At 44.9% G+C, this 27151-nt stretch overlaps 1 protein-coding gene across 3 annotated transcripts in view; it reads right to left on the bottom strand.

Annotated features, from left to right (window-relative positions):
• SOD2 (superoxide dismutase 2) overlaps window positions 1–27151 on the bottom strand; it is a 144210-nt gene that overhangs the window by 10718 nt on the left and 106341 nt on the right. For all 3 annotated transcript variants that reach the window (XM_068232035.1, XM_068232036.1, XM_068232034.1), the window contains exon 2: window positions 6000–6205. In XM_068232035.1, the coding sequence (XP_068088136.1) occupies window positions 6000–6205 (206 nt within the window). The remainder of the gene's footprint in view (window positions 1–5999; window positions 6206–27151) is intronic.

The following is a 27151-nucleotide window of genomic DNA, read 5'->3' as shown; positions in this document are numbered from 1 at the left end:
AAACACGCTGCATGTAGCATTTTTTGGAACGATTCAGCTTGAATGAATGTTCAAAAATGCTTAATCATTCAAAAATTGCTCGGAAAATCGCTTTACAAACCGCTAAGAGCTAGCTATTGCAATAGCAATTTTGGTGTGCACTAGCCCTAAGACAGAAAAAAAATATTCTAAACCATGTGCATCTTTCAAGGTGCAGAGGCATCTTCTGGAGCGTCACTGCAAGGCTGGTACCAAGTCACATCTCTCACACAAATACACACACTCACACAAACACAGCATATCACACAGAATACACATACACTTATGAAGCACTTTCTGTCAACTCCACCATTAGTGGTTGATATGGGCTCTACTAAGGCATGGAGTCTAAGTAGCCACAGGTCTTCACCACAGCATGCCGCAAGGGATGGTGGCCTGCTGCCCGTTATGGGAAACAAACTGCTTTGCTGCCTGGTGACCACCAGGTCAAGACCCCTTAGGATTGCCCCACAAGAGGCAAGAGAAAACAGGCAACGTTGCGATGCAGAAGTGCTCCTGGTCACTTAACAAGCCGATGGATCTGGACAGGCGGAGTTCAAGCACAACAGTAACAAGCCAAAGGTCAAGGCAGGCAGAGTTGCTGTAAGATCCTCTCTTACTTAACAAAAGTGGAATGGACAGCTAGAAGGGAGTGGTACATGAGGCATCAGCCTATTTAGAGTTTTGCTTTCTAAGCTTGAGCCTGGTGTCACCACCTCTGCAGGTGACACATGGCACAGCCACACTGCATAAAGCAACTCTACCCAGCCACAGCTCACAGATATGCAGCATTGGCTCCATAAGATGCAGATAAAAGTATGTCAGGTGGAGCGAAAAAATACGTACATTAACTGGCCTACATCTTCAGGACGGGACATATTCCTGAACATATAAAAAAGACTCCTATTAGACCTACCGGTAATGGAGTTTCTGATTGTCATCCGGGACAACCTGAGATCCGGTCCCGCCCCGGATCTGTGGAACCAAGAAGATTAAAAGCCCCCGCCCTCCCTTACTCCTCAGTGCGTCTGAAAGTAAACAAGCCTAGAAACACCAAGATGAAGAGAGGAACCTCCCCGTGACTAATAAAATCCTCCAGTGACCTGCATATTATAAGATAGGTGCGCAACAGGCGAAGGGAAAGGGTTATAGGCGTTGTCCCGGATGACAATCAGAAACTCCATTACCGGTAGGTCTAATAGGAGTCTTTCTCTAATTATCATCCGGGACAACCTGAGAGATAGTCAAGAAGTCTTTTTGAACAAAAAGACTCACCTAGGGAGGGACCACTGCCTGAAGCACCGTTCTGCCAAACGACTGATCCTGCTGCGATAATACATCCACTCTGTAGTGTTTGATAAAAGTAGATGCACTGGACCACGTTGCCGCTTGACATATTTGCTGAATGGTGGCTCCTGCTCTTTCTGCCCAGGAAGTTGATAAGGAACGGGTAGAATGAGCCTTGATGTTAGATGGTACTGTACAGTTACTTCCCTCATAGGCTGTCGCTATGGTCAATCTAATCCATCTAGCAATAGTATGTCTGGAAGCTTGCTGCCCCTATTCTTTCCTGCAAACAATACTAACAGATTATTTGACTTTCTAAATTCTCTTGTTCTAGTGAGATAGACTAATATAACTCTTCTGACGTCTAGACAGTGAAACCTTTCTTCCCTTGGTCCCGAAGGTTTAGAACAAAAGGAAGGTAGAACAATTTCCTGCGATCTGTGAAAGGTAGAGGCTACCTTTGGCAGATAAGTAGGATCCAATCTAAGCCTTACGCTATCCGGACAAATTATCAAAAACGGGTCTTTGATAGATAAGGCTTGTAAGTCGCTTAAACGTCTCGCCGACGTTATGGCGATCAGAAACGCTAATTTGTACGTTAAAAACTTTATATCAATATCCTCAATTGGTTCGAAAGGAGCTTTAATTAGGCCGTTGAGTACTAATGATAAATCCCATTGGGGAAAAATCTTCTGTGGCTTTCATTACTAAAAAAACATGAGAAGAGTACCCCCGGAATACCTCTTCCTGGGGTACCGGAACAATCACTCTTTTCTAATAATTTTTGAATCTCCAATTCGAGACCCCGGGCTCTTTCCGGATCTCTTGGAGTCGGGTTTACAAATTTCCTTTGAGGGAGGAGACTGGAAAATTGAAGTCGGTAACCCTGTTTTATAATCTGCAATACAAACGGATCGGGATTTAATTCCTCCCATTCCGATCGAAAATATATCAATCTTCCCCCCACCGGCAGACTGTCATTTATTTGATTTGCGGGGTTCGGTCTTGCCACGAGCGAAACCTTCTCTCCCCCTTCCTCTCGGAAAGGACCACTTCCTCTGCACATTCCGATTTCCTCCCTGGGATGAGACTTGCTTTAGAGACACAAACGGTTTCTTCCCTTTCATCACCTTCTTTTTGCTTGGGAATTTTTTCCCTTTTTCCGCCGAGCGGGATAAAACCTCATCCAATCCCGGCCCAAAGAGCAAATTACCTTCAAAGGGGATAGAACATAGTCTATTCTTAGAAGTTTGATCCCCCTCCCAGGTTTTTAGCCACACGGCCCGCCTTGCCGAATTCACAAGAGCGGTAGTACGGGCCGACACTCTGATAAGCTCTGTGACTGCATCCGCTAAAAAAGCCACTGCCCTAAGAACCACAGGTAGGGACGTCGCATAGTCTTTTAAAAGGAATGCCTTTAGAAATCTGATCAAATTGTCCATCCAGATTCTCAGATTCCTAGAGATACATGTTGCCGAAATACCTGGAATGAACCCAAAGGCTGCTGACTCCCAGGCTTTCTTTAGAAGGGAATCTACTTTCTTATCCATCACATCTTTGAGAATCCCAGTGTCCTCAAAAGACAAGTCAGAATCTTTTGAATACTTTGAAAGGGAAGCATCAAGTTTTGGGCATTTAGTTAATTTTTCAATTTCCGCCTGAGCAAAGGGATACTTTCTTTTGGCTGATTTGGGAATAAATAGGGGCCTCTCATGATTTTGCCACTGGGAAGAAATAATTTCTTGCAAGGTTTTGTGAATGGGAAAAACTCTACCCATGGATTGCCCCAATCCTGAATAAACCTGGTCCTGAGGGGTAATATCTGGGATAGGTTCTTTAATCTGTTCTGTAGTATAAACCGCTTTTAATAACTCAGAAGACTCTTCAGGAGAAAATAAAAATCTAGGGGTTTTAACAATCTCCTCCCTATCTGAATTCTCAGATAAGGGCTGATCGTCCTCCTGAGATTTAGTCTCAGAAAGTGCCCCCTCTTCTTCCTCTTTCTCCTCTTCCTGATCTCCCTCTTCCTCGGCTGCAAGTGCATCCGCAGGAATGGAGGAATGAGAAAACCCTCTGGTAGAAGGTCCCGGCAGGGATTCAGTAGGAGGAGGTGCTACAAAGGATTCTTTAAATTTATCCAGTGTCTCTTGCATGTTCTTATTAACAGACTCCATAACTTCCTTTAAAATATTGGAAGTCTGAGAAGCTATAATGGACTCTGTACAATTTTGACATATATTTCTAGGGGCCTCTAAAGATATCTTAGTATTACATAGGCCACATCTCTTATATTTAGGTGGAGCATTTTTTGACTCAGTTCTTGCCTGTAAAACACAAGAGATGACAAGATACTGAGACACCATCAGAAGGAAAAAATGGCAGAAAACAAACACCCTCCAACTGGAGGACTCACCACTCCAGAACCTGATGGTTGCCCCTACAAAGTGGCTTTGAAAGCGGGGTTCGGAACCTCCGTGTCACGCTGCTGCTGAGGCTGTTCCCCCTTCTGCGGCGGAGACATGCTCTCCGATCGACTGCCTCACTGCTAATGCCACTGCTGCCTGCAGGTATCTGCAACGGAGATGCCAGGAGCACGCCTGTTTTTACTTCCTGGCTCTTCGTTCCACCCCTTCCGCGGGCGCGTGACGTCAGTACGCTTACGCCTTCCGCGTCCAACGTCCAAGGGAGCCGCCTCTAGACGCGGATGCGCCTTGCAGAGCCGGCATCTAGATGAAAGGGGAGCAGTGTGACGGCCATAAACACCTCAGAGGTCGCACACTGCCTGTTCCGGAGGCCGCGGCCTGTGCCACCTCCTGTAACACTTTGCCACTGATCCTCCGATCGCCTGACTCACCCTTTGGTGAATACCAAAAAACCAGGAGCTTGCTTCTTAGCGTGTTTCCGCGCGGAAACACAGAAGAACTGATGAGTAAGGGAGGGCGGGGGCTTTTAATCTTCTTGGTTAATTGTGTTTCCACAGATCCGGGGCGGGACCGGATCTCAGGTTGTCCCGGATGATAATTAGAGAAAATAATAACATCAATAGAGTCCATTTAAATTTCCCTATTAATAAGCATAAACCGTCCATATTGCATTGCAGCATTAAAAAATGGCCATGTTTGCGAGATTGACCGGTGTCTAGCCCAAGTGCCATCCCTTTGTATGTTTGAATGGAGATGGCTTGATGTGGACTATTGTGTCCCGCAGCAGGAAATCTAAAAAGTCAGCTGAGGCAGACCTACATGTCAACAATGCATTTGTTTCGTCTGGATTCCACCTTCAAGGGAAATAGGTATAGAGGGTCACTTTTGACCCTATATCTATTTAGTGATAAAACAACACTTCATCTTTATTAAAAAGTAAAAAAATGCTTCTTCTGTTTTATTTTTCCCCTCTTATTTTTTTCTGCTCCTTTAATCTACATTGAATAATATCCTTCCAGCTGCTGTTTCCGGTGTCTACTACCTCCACAGCTCCTTGCTCTGTTGCTGGGCACCTCTGGCTTGTCACTCCTTGCTCATGCAGCGAAGCTCATCTGCCTAGCAGCTTCAGACCTTGGCTACCACTCACCGGCTATATATAATATTTAGGGAGCTTTGAGAAAGCATATTTGAGCCTCCCACCTAGCTCCCCATTAGTTTAGTTTATCGGCCAATAAGTATCCTCCCTAAGGAGGACTGCCATTGGTCCAATAAACTGGCCAATAAAACCCTCCTCAAGGATGATTCTCATTGGCTACAAAGTTTAGCTTATCAGCCAATGAGAATCTACCTTGAGGGAAAATGTTCATTATAAAACTGATGAACTAAACCAATGGAAAGCCCCTGAGGAAGGCTAAAAGATGCTTTGCCGGGGCTCCCTGAATACCATAGTGCTGGAGAGCCAGCGGGAAGAAGCATGTGCTCCCAGTGGCCAGTAGCGGGGAGGCCACTTTTATACTAAATAGGTAGGGAGTAAAAAAATGACTCCCTTTACAAGATGGACATCTGGGATCTCCTTAGTAAAGTAGACTCCCATATGCCAAAAGAAGCCAGCGGCACATGGGCAATAGAGACTTTTTATCTGCTCCGAGTAGGTGAAAAGCTCTTGCCCATGTTTGACTAGAAGCATTGCTTTCCTGGCTTATAATACTGGGAACTGCATAGAGGGAAAGGAACATGCAGGAAGATTGCTCAAGCGAGTTATTTTCCACCTGGCCGGGGTGATAAATGGATTTGAATTAGGCATTTGTCCCATCACCTAATTTTAGAACTTGCCAGGGTTTATCTCTGGCAAGTTAGGGGTTTGCATAGTGCCCAAGGAATGTGCTGATCTTCAGCTACTCGTGTACCATCTTTCCAAGGTTATCACATCCTTCCAAGGTGCAAATGCTAAAAATAAATTCTACACAAACACACAGATTTTATTATAATAATAATAATCTGGACATTTGAATAGCGCTTTTCTCCTGTCGGACTCAAAGTGCTCAAGAGCTGCAGCCACTGGGACGCGCTCAACAGGCCACCCACCCTGCAGTGTTAGGGAGTCTTACCTTGAACTCCTTACTGAATAGGTACTGACCCTAGCCAGGATTCAAACCCTCTAAGATATGACTGTACTTGCGGGCCTTGTTTGCTCACAGTTGTTTGTAGCTGTACAGTACACCATATTAAAATACTTCCGCTGCTTTTTATATTTATCGCAGTTTTTCATACCTTTAGCCACAGCCTCTGCATATTTTTCCTCTGCAATATTTAGATTGTTCACATAAGCAGCATGGTGTTTACTGTGATGAATCTTCATGATCTCTGCACTAATATGAGGTTCCAGTGCGCCAAAGTCATAGGACAAGTCAGGTAAGGTATGTTTCTGTCTGGAGGCCGAGCATCCCAGGGCAGGAGCAAGTCTAACAATATTTTTTCTGAATGAAAAAGGAAAAAAAAATTAAACATGTTTTTAGATATAAAAGAGCAATGATAAAGAAATCAAAAGGAGAACTGAAATGAGAGGTATATGGATGCGGGCATATTTATTTCCTTTTATGCAATACCAATGCCTGGCTGTCTGCTGATCCTCTGCCTCCAATACTTTTAGCCATAGACCCTGAAGAAGCATGCAGCATATCAGGGGTTTCTGACATTATTGTCAGATCTGACTACTGCACTACTGCAGCCAAATAGCCAAATAGATCAGCTGGGCTGTCACGAAACTGGTATTGTTTAAAATGACATAAATATGGCAACCTTCATATACCTCTAACTTCAGTAAAGGTAGCCATACACTGGTCGATTTGCCATCAGATTCGACCAACAGATAGATCCCTCTCTGATCGAATCTGATCAGAGAGGGATCGTATGGCTACCTTTACTGCAAACAGATTGTGAACCGATTTCAGCCTGAAACCGTTCACAATCTGTTGTGGTGGTGGTGCTACCGCCGCTCCCCCCCCCCCCCCGCATACATTACCTGCTTTGCCGGCGCGACTGTCCCCGGTCACCGCTGCTCCATCTCCGCTCTGGTCTCCAGGTCCGGCATGCTTTACTTCTTCCTGCCCGGCAGGAAGTTTAAACAGTAGAGCGCCCTCTACTGTTTAAACTTCCTGCCGGGCAGGAGGAAGTGAAGCATGCCGGACTCGGAGACGGAGCAGCGTCATGTAATGTATTGCCGCTCTATTGCGTCGGTCACTCGAATGCCGCTAGCGAGGCGCTCCCTACCCGCGGGCGATGGACGGTAATTTTCCCGCACGGAGCGATCGACGGGATCAGACGAAATGGATCGAAATTCGGCGTGTAGCGGGAACGATGTGACAGCAGATTCGATCCCAGTGATCGAATCTGCTGTCGATCTGGCGGGAATCGCCCTAGTGTATGGCCAGCTTTACCTTTCAAGACGCCCTGAAATGAATTTAAAACCACACATTCTGCTGAGTACTGCAGTTGTAAGCAGATAGCCAGACACCCGATGCTGCAGTCCAGCGGAATGTGCAACCACCAAAGGGGAGTAAACTTGCAGACGAGCCTAGAAAGGACCTTCCTACTTGAAGTGGATTATAGGCAGTATAGCAAGATGTCGACTGGGAAGTGCATTCACCAGCGGGTAAATGGTTATTATTTTCTCTCTCTTTGGTGGTGGCACATCCCACTGGAGTGCAGCACAGGGTGTCTTGCTATCTGCTGACAACTGCAGTACTCAGCACTATGTGCATTTTTAAAATTAATTTCAGTGCATCCTGCTAGTTTCACTGTGTGGAAAGGATTGGATGAAGAGGTGCAGCTTGTTTTAAACGTTGTTACATTTTAGGAGTGAAGTGACTCTTGTGTCTGTTGCTATTAGGGTTGCTGCTGTATACCACGGTTTGATTGTGCATGGTAATCATACCATTAACCATTTCGGGGGGCGGGGCGATGTAGCAGAGGGGAACAATGTAGCGGCAGGCGCACTAACAGCAGCGGGGATAAGCAAATACTCACTTGCCGGGTCCTACACGCTGTACTGGCTTCATTCTTCTTCCTGTTCTTGTATCCCATTTCCCTGAAACAGCCCTCCCTGGGCGCTATTACAAGGAGATGATGCAAGAACAGGAAGAAGAATGAAGCCAGTACAGCGTGCAGGACCCGGCAAGTGAGTATTTACTTATCCCTGCCGCTGCGTCCCCCCTCACCACCGGCTCGTTATACTGCAGGCACCTATCCTGCCTACACCTATCACTGGCTGCCCATGCTGCTGCAACCTAATTCTGACTATACCTATCACTGGCTACCTATGCTGTGGCCACCTAATCCTGGCTACACCTATTCCTGTCTACCTATGCTGTAGCCACCTATTACTAACTACACCTATCCCTGGCTTCCTATGCTGCGGCCACCTAATTCTGACTACACCTATCCCTGGCTTCCTATGCTGCGGCCACCTAATTCTGACTACACCTATCCCTGGCTTCCTATGCTGCGGCCACCTAATACTGACTACACCTATCCATGGCTACCTATGCTGCAGCCACCTACTACTGGCTACACCTATCCCTGGCCACCTATGCTGCGGCCACTTACTACTGGTTACACTTATCTCTGGCTATTATGCTGTGGCCACCTACTACTGGTTACACCTACCCCTGGCTACCTATGCTGCAGCCACCTACTACTGGCTACACCTATCCCTGTCTACCTATGCTGTGGCCACTTACTGTTAGCTACACCTATCCCTGGCTACCTATGCTGCAGCCACCTATTACTGGTTACACCCATCCCTGTCTACCTATGCTGCAGCCACCTACTACTGGCTACACCTATCCCTGTCTACCTATGCTGTGGCCACTTACTGTTAGCTACACCTATCCCTGGCTACCTATGCTGCAGCCACCTATTACTGGTTACACCCATCCCTGTCTACCTATGCTGCGGCCAGCTACTACTGGCTACACCTATCCCTGGCTACCTATGCTGCAGCCACCTACTACTGGCTACCTATGCTGCGGCCAGCTACTACTGGTGTGGGGGGCACATAATTTAACATAAGAGGGGGCCACGGGTCCAAATAATTGTATAATACTGCATACCGTAATTTATTTTTTTTTCGGTTATTATACCGTGGAATTTCATACCGTTGCAACCCTAGTTGCTATCACCTGACATATCAGTATTAACCATTGATGCACAGTTCTGTTGTTGGTATAAATATAGAACATAATATCTATTTAAAGTATTTTTGTTATGATCAAAGGCAGCTTTTACAAATTTCTATTTAAATATCCAACATTCAAAGAAAACACAATGAGGGTGAATTACTAAAGCAGAGTTACTAAATTTCCTAGATGCAATTCTAATCTTTCAAAAATAATAAACTACACTTTAAATTATATTCTGTTACAATGCTTGAGAACAAACTTTATTTCAGTAAATAATGTATATGTAGACTGTGATCAGGGCTGGATTTCCAGGAAGGCCACAAAAGCCCAGGTCTTGGGCGGCTGCTGTCCAAAGAGGTGGTTGGTCATGGTAGAAGGGTACTGTAACATTTTGAATCTGAGAATAGCTGCGGGAGCGCTCAGATATGACTATGTATGTCCGTTTAGCACCGGTACCAAGCAAAGATGCGAATTAAATTAGAAGCTTTAGTAATCTGACAGCAACCATTTTAATGATTGTCCACTGCAAAGTTCAGGTACAGAATCCACAAATTCTGGTTAACAAGGAACTGGAATTGACAGTTCACTTAGTTGTGTCTTACTTGTGTTATTTTGAATTCCACCATTCACATTTTGATCTGCAGTAACCAGAACAAGTAGGAGCTGAAGCTGAATTTTTCACAGGTTAATGGGATTTGAAAGCTAATGATTAATAAACTAGCAGCATGGTTAAACCTCATGGTTAATCAACTGACCACTTGAATAAAGTACATCCGAATTTGACACAAGTCGAAGAGGTGTCTTCCTGCGGCGCTCCAAGCCGTGTAAAGTGCTTCTGTACTGGGCATTCGCGATTAAGGTCTGCACATGCCCAGTAGAAGAAAGTCTAGTGCAGGTTTTGTATGCAAATTTATGTAGCTTGAAAATGGACCAATTAAATTCCACCTCCGTAGGACATGATTGGTGCATTTTTAAGCTGCCTACATTTGCTTACAAAATTTGCATAATCCTGCATCAAGTATGAAGTATTTACAACTCATTGACCATACCTATTCAGATGTACGTTAAAGGGAAGGTTCAGGGACACAACAACAAAACAAAAAAAAATAGAAATCCACTTACCTGGGGCTTCCTCCAGCCCGTGGCAGGCAGGAGGTGCCCTCGGCGCCGCTCCGCAGGCTCCCGGTGGTGTCCGGTGGCCGACCCGACCTGGCCAGTAGTGTTGTCCGGATCATGAACGATTCGTATCTTTGATCCGTATCTCTTTTGTGAGTCGAATCATCCAAATCATCAAAATAAGTGATTTGGATCACAAAGATGGCGGGGCCAGGAGCGACACACCCCCTCTCAGCGGGCAGGGGGGTCCTGGAAGCAGAGCAGAGATGGATCGCTCAGTTCCAGGGGAGCCAGCCTTGCATGGACAGGTAGATGGGAGAGGGGACATGGGTGCCACTGCCAGATATGTGTAGAGCACACTTACTGGCTGTAATGTGCTGCGCATTTTAGGCTGTCTGTCCTGTAGTTGTGCTCAGTGAACAAATGGGAAACTTTTGGCTCAGAAAAACAGCTTAGTAACTTTGTAGACGTGCTGAGCTAGTATGACAGGGCAGGCACTGTGATTGCAGGGCAATATGATCCTCCTGCACTGCTCTAAACAGCTGCACTTCACTTCTGGGAATGCTATCTTTTACTGTGAGATGTTTGGATTCAAAGTATACAGATGAACATATACACATGCTGAAATTATATGCTTTACCACTCCCTGCCCGTATGTCCACCATCTCCCCTTCTCTGTGTGTCCACCCCCTCCCCTTCTCTGTCCACCGCAGGGAAAGTCCTGTCCTGCTAGTCATTTCACCCCCCAATTCTTCCCTAGTAAAAATGATTCGAGATTCGGATCAAAGATCCAGATCTTTTCAATTATCCGATTCGAATCATCCGAATCATTGAAAAGATCCGAACTTCCCATCTCTACTGGCCAGGCTACTGAGCCTGCGCAGTACAGCCCGGAGGACGTCCGATGACGTCAGCACGTCGGCATGACACGCATAATGGAGCACAGAAGAAGCCCAACCTGGCCGCCGGCCACCAGGAGCCTGCGGAGCGGTGCCGAGGGCACCTCCTGCCTGCCACGGGCTGGAGGAAGCCCCAGGTACGTGGATTTCGATTTTTTTTTTATTTTTTTTTTAAGTGTCCCTGAACCTTCCCTTTAAGAAGATCCTCAAACTGCCTGACTTTAGTTCAAAAACATTTTTATTTTTAGAAGGAAAGAAACAGTACTATGAATGCACCTGCATTTTGTCAGAGAAGTTACACAATGACAACAATTGACCAACATCATGCTATTCGTGTACAGCACAAAAGAAGGAATACCTATAGCCAATACCAGGGCTGTGGAGTCAGTACAAAAATCCATCGACTCTGACGTTTAGGATTCCTCCGACTCCTCTAATTTGCATATTATAATCCCGTTGATTGAAAGTATGCAACATGAAATTTGTCTCTTAACCACTTGCCGACCACCTACTTCATATTGGCAACGGCGAAGTAGCAGCCCCAGGTCCACGTAACGCAGAATGGCGTCAGGTCCTGGGGCACTCTTTGGCCGGGGATCGCGCGCTGGAATGCGTGCGCATCCGCCGGCAATAGGCTCCGCCCACCCGCGACGTCAACCCGCCGGCCAATCGGAAGCGCTGGTGGGTTGTTAACCAGACGATCGCCGGATAGGAAGCGTATAATACGCTTTGTAATGTTTACAAAGTGTATTATACAGGCTGCCTCCTGCCCTGGTGGTCCCAGTGTCCGAGGGACCACCAGGGCAGGCTGCAGCCACCCTAGTCTGCACCCAAACACACTGATCTGCCCCCTCCTGCCCCCTGATCGCCCACAGCACCCCTCAGACCCCCCCCTGCCCACCCCCCAGACCACTGTTTGCACACAATCACCCCCTAATCACCCATCAATCACTCCCTGTCACTATCTGTCAACGCTATTTTTTTTTTAGTCCCTAAACTGCCCCCTGCTCCCTCCTGATCACCCCCCCACCCCTCAGATTCTCCCCAGACCCCCCCCCCCCAGACCCTCCCCCCCCTTTGTACTGTATGCATCTATCCCCCCTGATCACCTGTCAATCACCTGTCAATCACCCCCTGTCACTGCCACCCATCAATCAGCCCCTAACCTGCCCCTTGCGGGAAATCTGATCACCCACCCACACCAATAGATCGCCCGCAGATCCGACATCAGATCACCTCCCGAATCCATTGTTTACATCTATTCTCTCCTCTAAACCCCCACTAATTACCCATCAATCACCCATCAATCACCCCCTATCACCACCTGTCACTGTTACCCATCAGATCAGACCCTAATCTGCCCCTTGCGGGCACCCAATCACCCGCCTACACGCTCAGAACGCCCTCAGACCCCAGCCCTGATCACCTCGCTAGTGCATTGCTTGCATCTATTTCCCCCCTCTAATCACACCTTGAGACACCCATCAATCACCTCCTGTCACCCCCTAGCACACCTACCCATCAGATCAGGCCCTAATTTGCCCCGTGTGGGCTCCTGATCACTCGGCCAAACCCTCAGATCCCCCTCAGACCCCCTTCCGATCACCTCCCCAGTGCATTGATTGCATCTATTTTCCCCTCTAACCACCCCCTGAGACACCCATCAATCACCTCCTGTCACCCCCCTAGCACTCCTATCCATCAGATCAGGCCCAATACATCCTGTCATCTAAGAGGCCACCCTGCTTATGACTGTTTCCACAAAATTTGCCCCCTCATAGACCACCTGTCATCAAAATTTGCAGATGCTTATACCCCTGAACAGTCATTTTGAGACATTTGGTTTCCAGACTACTCACAGTTTTGGGCCCGTAAAATGCCAGGGCAGTATAGGAACCCCACAAGTGACCCCATTTTAGAAAGAAGACACCCCAAGGTATTCTGTTAGGTGTATGATGAGTTCATAGAAGATTTTATTTTTTGTCAAAAGTTAGCGGAAATTGGATTTTTATTGTTTTTTTCACAAAGTGTCATTTTTCACTAACTTGTGACAAAAAATAAAGAACAACTTACCTTCGGTAACGTCTTTTCCGGAAGTCAAGAGGACAGCACCCCTGCTGAGACTTTTCTCCCTCCCTGACTGAGGACAGGAAGCTGAAAAATAAAAATTTGCATAGCAAATAGGCAGCAGCATAAGTAGGGAACAAGTACCTCCATCTTCAGTTATAAAAAAGACACGGACAACCATTGATGCTGAAAAAAAATGTAATTCTTTATTCCTTATAAACCCTCAAAAATAGGGTGGGTTGCAGGGGTGCTGTCCTCTTGACTTCCGGAAAAGACGTTACCGAAGGTAAGTTGTTCTTTCCCGGAGCGTCATTCGGACAGCACCCCTGCTGAGATGATAACCAAGATTATTCTCTTAGGGAGGGACTACAGCCTGTAATACTTTTCTCCCATAACTTAAATCTGTGCTAGCTAAAATATTCAACCTATAATGCTTGACGAAGGTGTTGTGGTTGGACCAAGTCGCAGCTCTGCAGATCTGCTCAATAGTGGCCCCAGCCCTCTCTGCCCAAGATGCCGAGACTCCTCTAGTCGAGTGAGCTTTAATTGTGGAAGATAGCTGTTTATTTTGAGTCTTGTAAGCAGTAGCAATCGTCTGTTTTATCCATCTGGATAATGTTCCTCTGGAAGCTTTGTTCCCCTTGAATTTTCCCGAAAACAGAACGAATATTGCGTCAGACTTCCTCCACTGTTTTGTCATTTCCAAGTATTGAATGAGACATCTCTTTACATCCAAGCAGTGTAACCTCCTTTCTTTCTCATTAGCTGGGTCTTGACAGAATGAGGGTAAAAAGATATCTTGAGTTCTATGAAATTTGGATACTACCTTTGGTAAAAAAGTAACATCTGGACGTAACGTGATCCTATCATCCGATATTATGCAGTATGGTTCTCTTATTGATAGTGCTTGAATTTCTCCTATTCTCCTAGCCGTAGTAATGGCAATAAGGAAGGCTGTTTTCAATGATAAATATTTTTCTGATATATTTTCAATCGGCTCAAAAGGAGCTTCACAAAGTCCTTGTAAAACTGTATTTAGGTCCCAAGATGGAATTCTAGGTCTTATCACCGGTCTCAGTCTCTTTAGTGCCTGAAAGAATCGAATAACAAACTCTTCTTGAGCTAACTTTCTTTCTAGAAAAACGCTTAATGCGGAAACTTGTACCTTAAGCGTACTTGCACTCAGACCTTTTTCGTAGCCACTTTGAAGAAATTCCAATACCGAAGATGATGAATTCACTTCCAATGATTTTTCCGCACACCATCTCTTAAACACTTTCCAGGCTTTGTTATAGATCTGCCGAGTGACCTTCTTCCTACTTTGAATTAAAGTTTCTGTGAGCCTATTGGAGAACCCTTTATCTTTCAAGATGCGCCATTCAGCCTCCATGCTGAGAGGTGAAGGAGTTTCAGGTTCGGGTGAAAAATTTGCCCCTGGTTCAATAGATCTGTTTGAAGTGGGAGTATGATCGGTTTCGAGACTGCTATAGCTTGAAGTAATGTGAACCAAGGTCTCTTTAGCCATAGTGGAGCGATGAGAATTACTTTGGCTTGATCCTGAACGATCTTCTTCAGTACCTTTGGTAAAAGAGGTATGGGCGGAAAAGCGTACATCAGATGTGATCCCCAGTTTATTGAGAATGCATCCAGTTTCCAAGGATTGTTCTGCGGATATAGGGGACAAAACTTTAGACATTTCATATTCGTTCTCCTGGCAAATATATCCACCTCCGGATGTTCCCATTGATCCACTATTTGCTGATAAACCCGATGATTGAGGGACCATTCGTTCTGGTCTAACTTTGAACGGCTCAAGGAATCTGCCAGGGAATTTGATGTGCCTTTCAGGTGGACTGCCGTCAAGGATTTGATATTGTTTTCTGCCCAAGAAACGATCCGAAAAGTCTGGGTCCATAAGGTCATACTCCTTTTTCCCCCTTGTCTGTTCAGATATGCTACTACACAGCTGTTGTCTGTTCTGATTGTTACATGTGTATTCCTGAGAGGAGTACTGAAGTGTTGTAATGCCTGATAAACTGCTTCCAGCTCTCTGCTGTTCGATGACTTCAAAGACATTGTCCTGGACCATTGACCCTGGGCTGGCAAGGAATCTAAGTGGGCTCCCCATCCCCAGGAACTAGCATCCGTCGTCAGCACTTTCTGAACCGGATAATTCCACATACGACCTTCTGCGATGTGTGATTGGTCCTGCCACCACATCAGGGAGACTTTCACATAGTGGGGTATCAATATCTTCTTGTCCAGCATTGACAACTTCTTGTTCCAAGCTTTTAGAATCCATATTTGCAGAATTCTCGTATGAAATTGGCTCCATTGTACTGCTGGAAAGCTGGCCGTTAAAAGTCCTAGTAGAGACATGGCCTTTCTTAGAGAAATTGTCCTTGCTTTCTGAAAAGAAAAAATATATTCTGTAATTGCAGATATTTTTCTAACAGGCAAAAAAGTCCTTTCCTCTCTAGTGGAAATAGTGAACCCTAAAAATTCCATGGACTGACTTGGTGTTAAAGAAGACTTTTCCCAGTTAACCAGCCACCCTAAATTTTGGAGGAATTCAAGGGCTATCTGACTTTGAGTAATTACAAATTCACGAGAAGGACCCCAAAACAAGAAATCATCTAAATATCCAAGCACATTAATGGACCTTGATCTTAGGATGGCTAATACTTCAGCAATTACTTTAGTAAACAGCCATGGAGCTGAAGATATTCCGAAAGGTAAAACAGAAAACTGAAAGTGTCTTACCTTTCCTCCGATTGGAACTGCGAATCTCAGATACTGTTGGGATGAGAGATGAATTGGGATGTGCCAGTAAGCATCCTTGAGGTCTAAGGATGCCAGGAAACAGTCTTTCTGTAGGAGATGAATAACAGAGTGAATGTTGTCCATTCTGAACCTTCTGTATTTTATGCATTTGTTTAAGACCTTGAGATTTAGAATGAAGCGGAAGCTTCCCTGTGGTTTTTTTACTAGGAATACCGGTGAGTAACACCCTAAACCCCTTTGACACAATGGCACCTCTCTTACAACTCTCTTTTGTAATAAGGACATTATCTCCTGTTGAAGAAATATCTGTTGTTCTGGATCTACTGGGAGGGGGGTAACCAGAAATTTTAGTGGTGGGGGTTGATCGAATTCTATCCTGTATCCTTCTAGTATGATCTTTAGTAACCACTGATTTGTCATGTGAATCTGCCAGAACTCGAAAAAATGAGCCAGTCTCCCTCCCACCGGAATCCTGGCGTCATTGTTTGTCAGATCTACTAGGGGGAGCAAAATTGGTCTTGGACTTCTGTGGTCTATAGGGAGCCCATCTTTTCCTGTTTTGGGTCTGCTTAACTCCTGGGTCAGACCTGACAGGTCCTCGAAAGGACCGTCTATGTTGATAGGGTCTTTTCTTATTTGGAAAGTTCTTTTTATTATCAGCGGTTCTATCCAGAGTCTCCTCGAGTTTAGAACCAAACAACAAGGCACCTTCACATGGTATACCACACAGTCTAGACTTGGATGCATCATCACCGTTCCACGTTTTCACCCATACTCCCCTTCTTGCTGAATTTACCAAAGCAGTAGTTCTTGCTGTTAATTTTACTGTATCATCGGCTGCGTCTGTAAGATAATTAGTTGCATTAAATAATTTAGGAAAGTCATTCAGGATCTCATTCCTAGGCACTCCCATTGCAATCTTAGTCTGTACTTCTAGTAACCAGGATTTAAGAGACCGAGTCACAGCTGTAGAAGCTACTGCAGGCTTGAAAGTAAGAGAGGATGATTCCCATGCTCTGCGTAAAATATTGTCCAGCTTTTTATCAATGGGATCTCTAAGATTACCAAAATCCTCAAATAATAGGTCAGTTTTCCTTGACACTCTAGACAGAGAAGGATCTAATTTGGGCGGAGGACCCCAAAAAGCCTGATCCTCAGGACTAAAAGGGATATTTTTTAGAGACCTAGGCCAAAAAGCCCTCTTTTCAGGGTTACTCCATTCCTTCTTAATTAAATCTTTCAAGGAAGAATGAACCGGAATAACCTGAAATTGGGGATCCGCCAAACCAACATACATCTCATCTAACGGTGTCAAGGATTTTTGTTCATCTTTTATACCCATTGTTTCATACATTTCTGATAAAAGGATTTTCATTAATTCTGGACAAAAGGCAAATCTTTGATGATTATCTGATTTAACCCCATCCTCTTCTGCAGAAATATCTTCTAATTCTGAAATTTCTCCTTCTGATAATTCAGAAGCTTCTGAATCCTCCTTATTTCTTTTCCTTTTTTGAACCAAAGGGGGTATTAAGGATACCGGGGACCCAGGTGGATCTATGGTATTAGCAGAGGCCGTATTATCTGTATTCAGTGGAACATCTGCTGAGGATACTGCTGGAATAGAAGTAGAGGTAGAGGCTATAGCTGAGTCTTTAATTTCTTTAATAGCTGATGCCATCTCAGCCCGCATCCAGCCCATAAATCCTTTCATCAACACAGGAGATTCATCCTTGACTACTTTCTCAGTACAGGCCTGACACAATTTTCTTGCTGAAGAGGTTACAAAACGAGTATTGCAGATAGCACATTTTCTCTCATTCTTTGCATGTCTATCTTGACTGGTCTGATGAACACTCTTATCAGTCTTGTCCTTTTTTGTCTATAATATAAACAAACATAGCCCTTTTTTAGCCTATCTGTAACATAGCAAAAAAATATATATATCATGCATTAATACAGACAATCACCCACTTGACTGGTCTGAGGATTGAGTTTATCCAATTTATCAGCTTTGTCAGTTCTTTTGGGCTAAAGAAAAAAATAAGAGACAAGACTGTAAGATACAATATTCCCTCTAACACAGATATATGCTGGCTAAGTAAATACTTTCAATATTACTTGCCAGAGAGGGATCTAGGCCTGGCTCTGCAGACTGCAGAGAGAAAGAACCTGCTGCGTCCTCCATCGTCAAATTCAAAGAGCAGAATGACGAATGGATACATTTTGCTGTTTTAAATAGTTATTTGGTTACCTGATTTGCTTCAGGTGTATGATCTCCGCCGCCCCGGCCGCCTGATTGGCTTGTGCGCTGTTGGTCTGCACATTTCCGGGTGGTTACGTCATGCGGGACGCGTGCGCATGACGACTTCCGGTTTCGAATACCGGAACTTCCTGTGTAGCGCGCCTTCGCCCATAAAGCCGCTGCCTCTTCAGGAGTAGCCTCCAACACGCTGCAGGACCCGCTATCGTTCACTGAACGATCTTTCTCCAGGAGTCCTGACCCACGCCGCCCCAGCCGCCTGACTGGATAGCACCCAGAGGAGACTCTCCCATGCATCCTGACCGGGGACAGGAAACTGAACTGAAGATGGAGGTACTTGTTCCCTACTTATGCTGCTGCCTATTTGCTATGCAAATTTTTATTTTTCAGCTTCCTGTCCTCAGTCAGGGAGGGAGACAAGTCTCAGCAGGAGTGCTGTCCGAATGACGCTCCGGGAAAATCTTCTATGAACTCACCATACCCCTAACGGAATACCTTGGGGTGTCTTCTTTCTAAAATGGGGTCACTTGTGGGGTTCCTATTTTGCCCTGGCATTTTAGGGGCCCTAAACCGTGAGAAGTAGTCTAGAAAACAAATGCCTCAAAATGATCTGTGAATAGGACGTTGGGCCCCTTAGCGCACCTAGGCTGCAAAAAAGTGTCACACATGTAGTATCGCCATACTCAGGAGAAGTAGTATAATGTGTTTTGTGGTGTATTTTTACACATACCCATGCTGGGTGGGAGAAATCTCTGTAAATGGACAATTGTGTGTAAAAAAAAAAAAAAAAAAAAAAAAAAAATCAAAAATGTGTCATTTACAGAGATATTTCTCCCACCCAGCATGGTTATATGTAAAATTACACCACAAAACACATTTTACTACTTCTTCTGAGTACGGCGATACCACATGTGTGACACTTTTTTGCAGCCTAACTGTGCTAAGGGGCCCAAAGTCCAATGAGTACCTTTAGGATTTCACAGGTCATTTTGAGACATTTGGGTTCAAGACTACTCCTCACGGTTTAGGGCCCCTAAAATGCCAGGGCAGTATTGGAACCCCACAAATGACCCCATTCTAGAAAGAAGACACCCCAAGGTATTCCGTTAGGAGTATGGTGAGTTCATAGAAGATTTTATTTTTTGTCACAAGTTAGGGGAAATTGATATGTATTGGTTTTTTTTCACAAAGTGTCATTTTCCGCTAACTTGTGACAAAAAAAAAAAATCTTCTATGAACTCACCATACTCCTAACAGAATACCTTGGGGTGTCTTCTTTCTAAAATGGGGTCACTTGTGGGGTTCCTATACTGCCCTGGCATTTTAGGGGCCCTAAACCGTGACGAGTAGTCTTGAAACCAAATGTTGCAAAATGTCCTGTGAAATCCTAAAGGTACTCATTGGACTTTGGGCCCCTTAGCGCAGTTAGGGTGCAAAAAAGTGCCACACATGTGGTATCGCCGTACTCAGAAGAAGTAGTATAATGTGTTTTGGGGTGTATTTTTATCCATACCCATGCTGGGTGGGAGAAATCTCTCTGTAAATGGACAATCGTGTGTAAAAAAAAAATCAAACAATTGTCATTTACAGAGATATTTCTCCCACCCAGCATGGGTATGTGTAAAAATACACCCCAAAACACATTATACTACTTCTCCTGAGTATGGCGGTACCACATGTGTGGCACTTTTTTGCACCCTAAGTGCGCTAAGGGGCCCAAAGTCCAATGAGTACCTTTAGGATTTCACAGGTCATTTTGCGACATTTGGTTTCAAGACTACTCCTCACGGTTTAGGGCCCCTAAAATGCCAGGGCAGTATAGGAACCCCACAAATGACCCCATTTTAGAAAGAAGACACCCCAAGGTATTCCGTTAGGAGGATGGTGAGTTCATAGAAGATTTTTTTTTTGTCACAAGTTAGCGGAAATTGATTTTAATTGTTTTTTTTCACAAAGTGTCATTTTCCGCTAACTTGTGACAAAAAATAAAATCTTCTATTAACTCACCATACTCCTAACGGAATACCTTGGGGTGTCTTCTTTCTAAAATGGGGTCATTTGTGGGGTTCCTATACTGCCCTGGCATTTTAGGGGCCCTAAACCGTGAGGAGTAGTCTTGAAACCAAATGTCGCAAAATGACCTGTGAAATCCTAAAGGTACTCATTGGACTTTGGGCCCCTTAGCGCACTTAGGGTGCAAAAAAGTGCCACACATGTGGTACCGCCATACTCAGGAGAAGTAGTATAATGTGTTTTGGGGTGTATTTTTCCACATACCCATGCTGAGTGGGAGAAATATCTCTATAAATAGACAATTGTGTGTAAAAAAAATAAAACAATTGTCATTTACGGAGATATTTCTCCCACCCAGCATTGGTATGTGTATGTTCCAAAATGGGGTCATTTGGGGGGGGTATTTGTACTATCCTGGAATTTTAGCCCCTCATGAAACCTGACAGGTGCGCAGAAAAGTCAGAGATGCTTGAAAATGGGAAAATTCACTTTTGGCACCATAGTTTGTAAACGCTATAACTTTTACCCAATCCAATAAATATACACTGAATGGTTTTTTTTTTAATCAAAGACATGTAGCAGAATAACTTTCGCGCTCAAATGTATAGGAAATTTTACTTTATTTGAAAAATGTCAGCACAGAAAGTTAAAAAAGTCATTTTTTTGACAAAATTCATGTCTTTTTTGATGAATATAATAAAAAGTAAAACTCGCAGCAGCAATCAAATAGCACCAAAAGAAAGCTGTATTAGTGACAAGAAAAGGAGGTAAAATTCATTTAGGTGGTAGGTTGTATGACTGAGCAATATACCGTGAAAGCTGCAGTGGTCTGAATGGAAAAAAAGGCTCTGGTCCTTAAGGGGTTTTATGACTGCAGTCCTTAAGTGGTTAACTGCCAACGCTTAGGAATTTTAAAAGACAACTGAAGTGAGCAGGATATGTAGACTGCCATATTTATTCCCTTAAGGCTAGGTTTCCACTTGTGCGTTTTGTGTCAGTTTTTCTGCTCAGAAAATTTGCATAGATTTTAAAACTAATGTAAGTCAATGCAGCTGTTTCCACTCTATGCGAATTTTCGTACGCGTTCGCACGCGTGGAAAAATCTGAGGTCCTGTAACATTTTTTCGGACATCGCGTACGATTCGCGTACAATGCTTTGTATAGGCAATGCGAATTTTCGCGTTACTTGCCCGAAAATTCGCATTAGATCCATGGCTACAGGAAGTTGTCAGCAGTCGTGACTAAGCTGTTACTAGGCAGATTATGCATATGTAACTAATGCGAATTTTCGCGTACAAAAATTCGCATAAAAACACGTACAAATTTACATGCGAATTTTCACCAATCAGAAAAATCTTATACGATTTTTTTGCAGGCGAAAATGTAACGCTACAGTGGAAACGTAGCCTTAGACTAAAACTGGTCCTTGGTAAGAGTACATGTAAAAGGTACAGACCGGAACAAAGAAAATCTATCAGGCCCTAGGCAATGTAACTGTGGGTACATGTAAAAATGATGTGCAGGTACTCTGCAGGAGAATTATTATTATTTTTTATTTATATAGTGCCAACATATTCCGCAGCGCTTTATAAGGTGATGAGGAATGAGGCGATTCTTCATCTATTACACATTCTTCATGCACAATCAGAACCAGGTTTATGGGTGATAGACAACACCTCTGTGTTCAATGTGCACAACATTCTCAGTGGATTCCCTGCAGCTCTGTGGGGAGTGCATATGTAGAGTAGAGATGTCGGCAAACCCCTCACCCTGTACTTCTTCCGGGTCACTATGGCCCGTAGTAGTATAGTACGGCTGCGCTGGGCCAACAGTGTGCGTCCTTGATCGCGCGCCTGTTGCCGGGCACTTTCTGCGCATGTGCGTGACGTCATGAGTGATGTCACGATCATGCGCAGAGAGTGCCCAGCAACAGGCGCGCGTTCAAAGACACGCACCGCCGGCCCAGTGCAGCCGTACTACTACGGGTCATAGCGACCCGGAAGTAGTACGGCCACATAGAAATTTGCGGGGGGAACTGTTCACTCACATCTCTAATGTAGAGTATAGTACTACTACTGTGTAACAAAGTAAACCTGAAACAGGTGAAATTAAAGTTGTATACATACCTGGGGCTTCCTCCAGCCCCCTTCAGGCTAATCAGTCCCTTGCTGTCCTCCTCCGCCACCTGGATCTTCTGCTAGGAGTCCAGGTACTTGAGCCAGTCGGGCGTAGTGCGCATGCACACACTCTGCCGCCGGGAGCGTACTACACCTGCGCAGCACTATTGCGCAAGTGCAGAATGTTCCTGGTTGTGGGAGCGGCATGTGGCCGGACTGCACTGACTGGCTGAATTACCAGGACTCATAGCCGAAGATCCAGGTGGCGGAGGAGGACAGCGAGGGACTGATTGGCCTGAAGGGGAGTTGGAGGAAGCCCCAAGTATGTATAAAACTTTTCTTTTCATCCGTCTCATGTACCCTTTAATTCGTAGTCACCAAACCAAATTTTAACAACATATCAAATTATTTGATTTCATGAGCAAAGAGAGTGCATATATTTGCATAAATCAGCATCAACACAGAATGATTTCCATCTCATTGGCCATCTCTATTAGTGACACGGCTACACATCAGGCTTTATTCTTACAGCATAGATGTTATTTACTATATAGGACAAAACGAGATGACAGGAAGCAAAGCGTGGGGCGTGGCGAATGCACAAACAGTAAGCGATCATATCAATGGCTGTCCATTAATCTGCATGGACAGTGCTTAATGTGGACCTGAACTCAGAACTTCGTCTTTGCTCTAAAAGATTCGCAAAAGCATAACAACCTTTATAGAAAAAAAATTTCTTTGTTACAGCTGAGACAAATCCTAAAATAAATCTGCACTGTTTCTACTTCCTGTTTTTATGGAAGCAGACATATTGTTAACCTTCTGTGATTTCAAATGGGCTTATCTGCCATCTCTGCCATGGCAGTCATGTGACCCAGGGGAGAGATCAAATTACAACCTAAGATTAGACACAAATGAGGGGGAATTAGACTTAGGCTAAACGCTCTAAATACATACAGGGTGCATTTCTCTTTGTTTTCCTTCTCTCCTGTGCAAGAGTTCAGGTCCACTTTAACCTCCTGGGCGGTAAGCCCGTGCTGAGCATGGGCTATTCTGCCGCAGGGCACCGCTCATGCCCTGGTTGGCTGATTTGCAAAAAAAAATTTTGTTACACGCAGCTAGCACTTTGCTAGCTGCATGTACTACGCGATCGCCGTCGCTCCGTGCTGATTCGCCGCTTCGTTCTGAACGGGATTTCCTGCTTGCTCTGATTGATCGGAGGGGGTGGGGGGATGCCGCTGCTCAGCGGCTATCATGTAGCTAGCGCTAGGCTAGCTACATGATTTAAAAAAAAAAAAATAGTGCTGCGTTGCCCCCTGGTGGTTTTAATTGACCGCCAGGGAGGTTAGAGTGAACCTGAACTTCCTGCACTGTAGTCTGGTCAGATGAGGAGTTTTACTGGATTGCTGCAAAAGCGCGAGAACCTCTGGTATAAAACTCAGGATGAATGGCCAGCTTGAGGGCTCTTTTCCACAGGCAGTTGATAGGCAGTGAAATGCCTCTAAAATTCTCACACAACTGCTTGCTGCTGCCTGGTAACTGCTCACTGCTGCCTGGCAACTGCTTGCTGTGCAAACAGTTCAACTGCCCGTGGAAAAGAGGGCTTAGGTCTGGAACCCACTTCTAATCGCTAATCGCAATTGCTAGCATTTTGTAAGCAATTTCATGAGCGTTTTTTCTGGCAATTTGGGTAGCAATTTTAAAAAATGTAAGCGTTTTGCCAGCGATTGTGTAGCGATTTTAATTCTGATTGGTCCTTTCAATTAATTTAATTTTTTTTACAGTGTGCAGTAATTTCAAGATGCTAGCAAAATCGATCTGTGTAGGTTTTGACGAGCGATTATGCCAGCGTTTATATACTTTACATTGCAGAAACGCTAACGCTAAAAATGCTGCATGTCCTGCGTTTGGTAATCGCAATCGCTCCAGTAGAATTTGGCCCATCCATTAACATTAGCTGGACATTTAGGGAAATCGCTAGCATTTGAATCGCTCCCTAAACGCTCACAAAATCGCTCTAGTGGGTTCCGGCCGCATCGCTCATTTCCACGGGCAGTTGAACTGTGTGCTCAGTGAGCAGTTGCCAGGCAGCAGCAAGCAGTTGCCAGGCAGCAGCAAGCAGTTGCCAGGCAGCAGCAAGCAGTTGCCAGGCAGCAGCAAGCAGTTGCCAGGCAGCAGCAAGCAGTTGCCAGGCAGCAGCAAGCAGTTGCCAGGCAGCAGCAAGCAGTTGTGAGAGTTTGAGAAGCTGTTCACTGCCTATCAACTGCTTGTGGAAATAAGGAGTTAATTGAGCTACCACGGTCATGTTTGCTTATCAGCACCTGAATCTAAAAAAGACTGCATTTGAGCAGTCTTATGCCTCTTTTCTACGAACTGTTGAGCTGTGTGCTCAGCAAGCAGTTACCAGGCAGAAGTAACCAGTTATCATGCAGCAACAAGCAGTTACCAGGCAGCAGCAAGCAGTTACCAGGCAGCAGTGAGCAGTTGTGCGAGTTTGAGAGGCATTTCACTGCCTATCAACAGTTCGTGGAAAAGAGGCCTAATGCTAGGTACACAATGCAATTTTCTAACAGATTTACTGTTAGATCGATTATTTTCAACATGTCTGTAATCATTACTGATCAGTTTTTTTGAATGATTTTTTTATGTAAGTGAATGGAAAATTGATTAAAAAATCAATGTGAAATCAGATCGGACATGTTGGAAATAATTAATCTGACAGTAAATCTGTCAGAAAATTGCATTATGCCTTGTACGCACCATACAATTTCCTGTCAGATTTCAGGTGGAATCAATTTCCGACAGGTCCGATCTGAATTACAACCATTTTCTGATTGATTTTCTGACGACGATGCACAAAATCGATCAGAAATACGATCGGTAATCAGATCAGACCTGTCGATAATTATTGATTTGACCCAAAATCTGACGGGAAATTTCATGGTGTGTACCATTCAATTTTAATTGACCAAACATTGGGCAATATTACTACTTCCATGTAGTATGAACGCCTACTTACACAATCTGTTCATAGTACTTAAAATCTATTAAGCTCTCATTGCTACATGGAGGTGGTTGGACAATCACAATTGATTGAATTTACAGTAGCCAGTGAATTTCAATAGGGAATTGAATGTGTTGTGCATAAAAGTAGTGCATGCTTTATCTTTTTTTCTAAATCCTATACAGAATCACACTCGGCTCCTGAAAACGCAGGCACCACAGAAGAACATTACTCTGCCTTTGAGCCTGGTACACACCTTCAATTTTGATTGAATACTATGAACAGACTGCGCAAGTAAACACTCATACCACATGGAGGTGGTAAAATTGGTCAGGGATTGGCTAATCAAAATTGGATGTGTGTGCTAAGCCTTACTCCTCAAACTCTTTATGCTGCATGTGGTCTTCAGAGTCACTCCCATCCCAAGTTATTAGCCTTTTTAATATCAGATGGGCCTTTCAGTCAAACTCTGCAGCAAGTGCCCATGCACTAACATTTTAACGGTGCATGCGCAAGTTCTGAACCACGCATGCCCAATAAAACAAAAGAAAAATTCTGCACAAAAGACAAAAAGTTCACAAGCATTTACTTTCCTGTGCATGCGCGGATCTTAACTTGAGCATGCCCAATTCAGATGCACAGGTTCACAGCCCGGTGAACTTCCAGGATGCTGGGAGCAGAAGGCTTTCTGGAACAGGAACTGGGCCCCCAGACAACAAGCAACAGGAAAAAGGTTAGGAGTAAGGGCCCATTTCCACTTAGGAGTACTCCGTAAGGAGTAATAGAGCCGCCGGCCGAATCGCTTGCGCTAGCGATTTGGTCGGCTTTTCCATCCGAAGTTGTGCGGGAGGCTGCGAATCCCATAGCCGTGCATGCAACGGCTGATGGGATTCGTCTGCATTGGATTCGTCTTTTCGTACCCGCAAACCCGGTAGTGCAGCCGCGTGCGGCACCAGTGGAAACGGGCCGCAAGTACTATGGCCCAGTAGGGTGTTTTTTAACAAGTGCTTACTAATGGCAAAAATTTCGGGCCAATCTTACCATTTCTATGCAATATGAGGGACTACCTAAAGTTTACCCTTCTACTACATAAATTTGGCAAGAGGTTGCGACCGCATCAGGGCCCCTGGGCCAGAGGGGCCCCACCCTCAACCACAGTATTAGCTCTTTATTTGCTCTGTGCTAATAATATTCACTTCTATAGATGTTTTAACCACTTTACCCACACGCGTACAGATTTCTCCATCCTTTTACCACCAGGGACGGAGAAATCCATACTTTCCGCGCTCCCGCCGCTGCCCGCGCTCGCTCTAGCGCGCACTCCCGCTAGTAAACACGCCGCCCGCCCGGAGATCAATGAACAGGAAAATCCATTACCGTTCGTTGATCTAAGCCCCGCAATGATCCGCTGCTTCTCCGATAAGCAGCGCGATCATTGTGAAAAAAACCAAAACTTTCCCAGCCTCCTAGTACTTCCTGCAAGCGTCCGGAAGGACGCTTGCAGGTCGCAATAAACAAAAACTTACTGTTGCCATCTTGTGGCCAAATAGTAAAACTACACCCTAAAGCATTTTTCACATACAAATAAATTAGTTTTACACAAAAAAAATGTAATTAAAAAAAAAAATTACAATTAAAAAAAATACATTAGTAGTTACCTTAGGGTAGCGGTGGCGAACCTATGGCACGCGTGCCGGGCCCGGGACGCGTAGCTTAATTTGCTGGCACGCCACCGCTGCTTATGAACTGGCCGCAGCGTCTATTAGACGCCGCCGTGCCAGTTCATAGCCCGCAGCCCCGCAGTCTCCCGGGAGGCAGACCAGGGCTACGGCAAGATGGCCGCCGAAGCCCTGTACTGGAGACTATTTGTCTCCAGTACAGGGCTTCGGGCGCCATCTTCCCGTAGCCCTGCACTCTGCCTGTCAGCGGCAGCGTGGGAGACTCAGCTGCAGAAGGAACGTCCGTGGGAGATGCGTGCCA

Source organism: Hyperolius riggenbachi, chromosome 4 (genome assembly GCF_040937935.1).
Source record: "Hyperolius riggenbachi isolate aHypRig1 chromosome 4, aHypRig1.pri, whole genome shotgun sequence".
NCBI classification, from domain to species: Eukaryota; Metazoa; Chordata; class Amphibia; order Anura; family Hyperoliidae; genus Hyperolius; species Hyperolius riggenbachi.
Note: the sequence above shows the minus strand (reverse complement) of the source record. Positions and strands in the feature narration are given on the sequence as shown.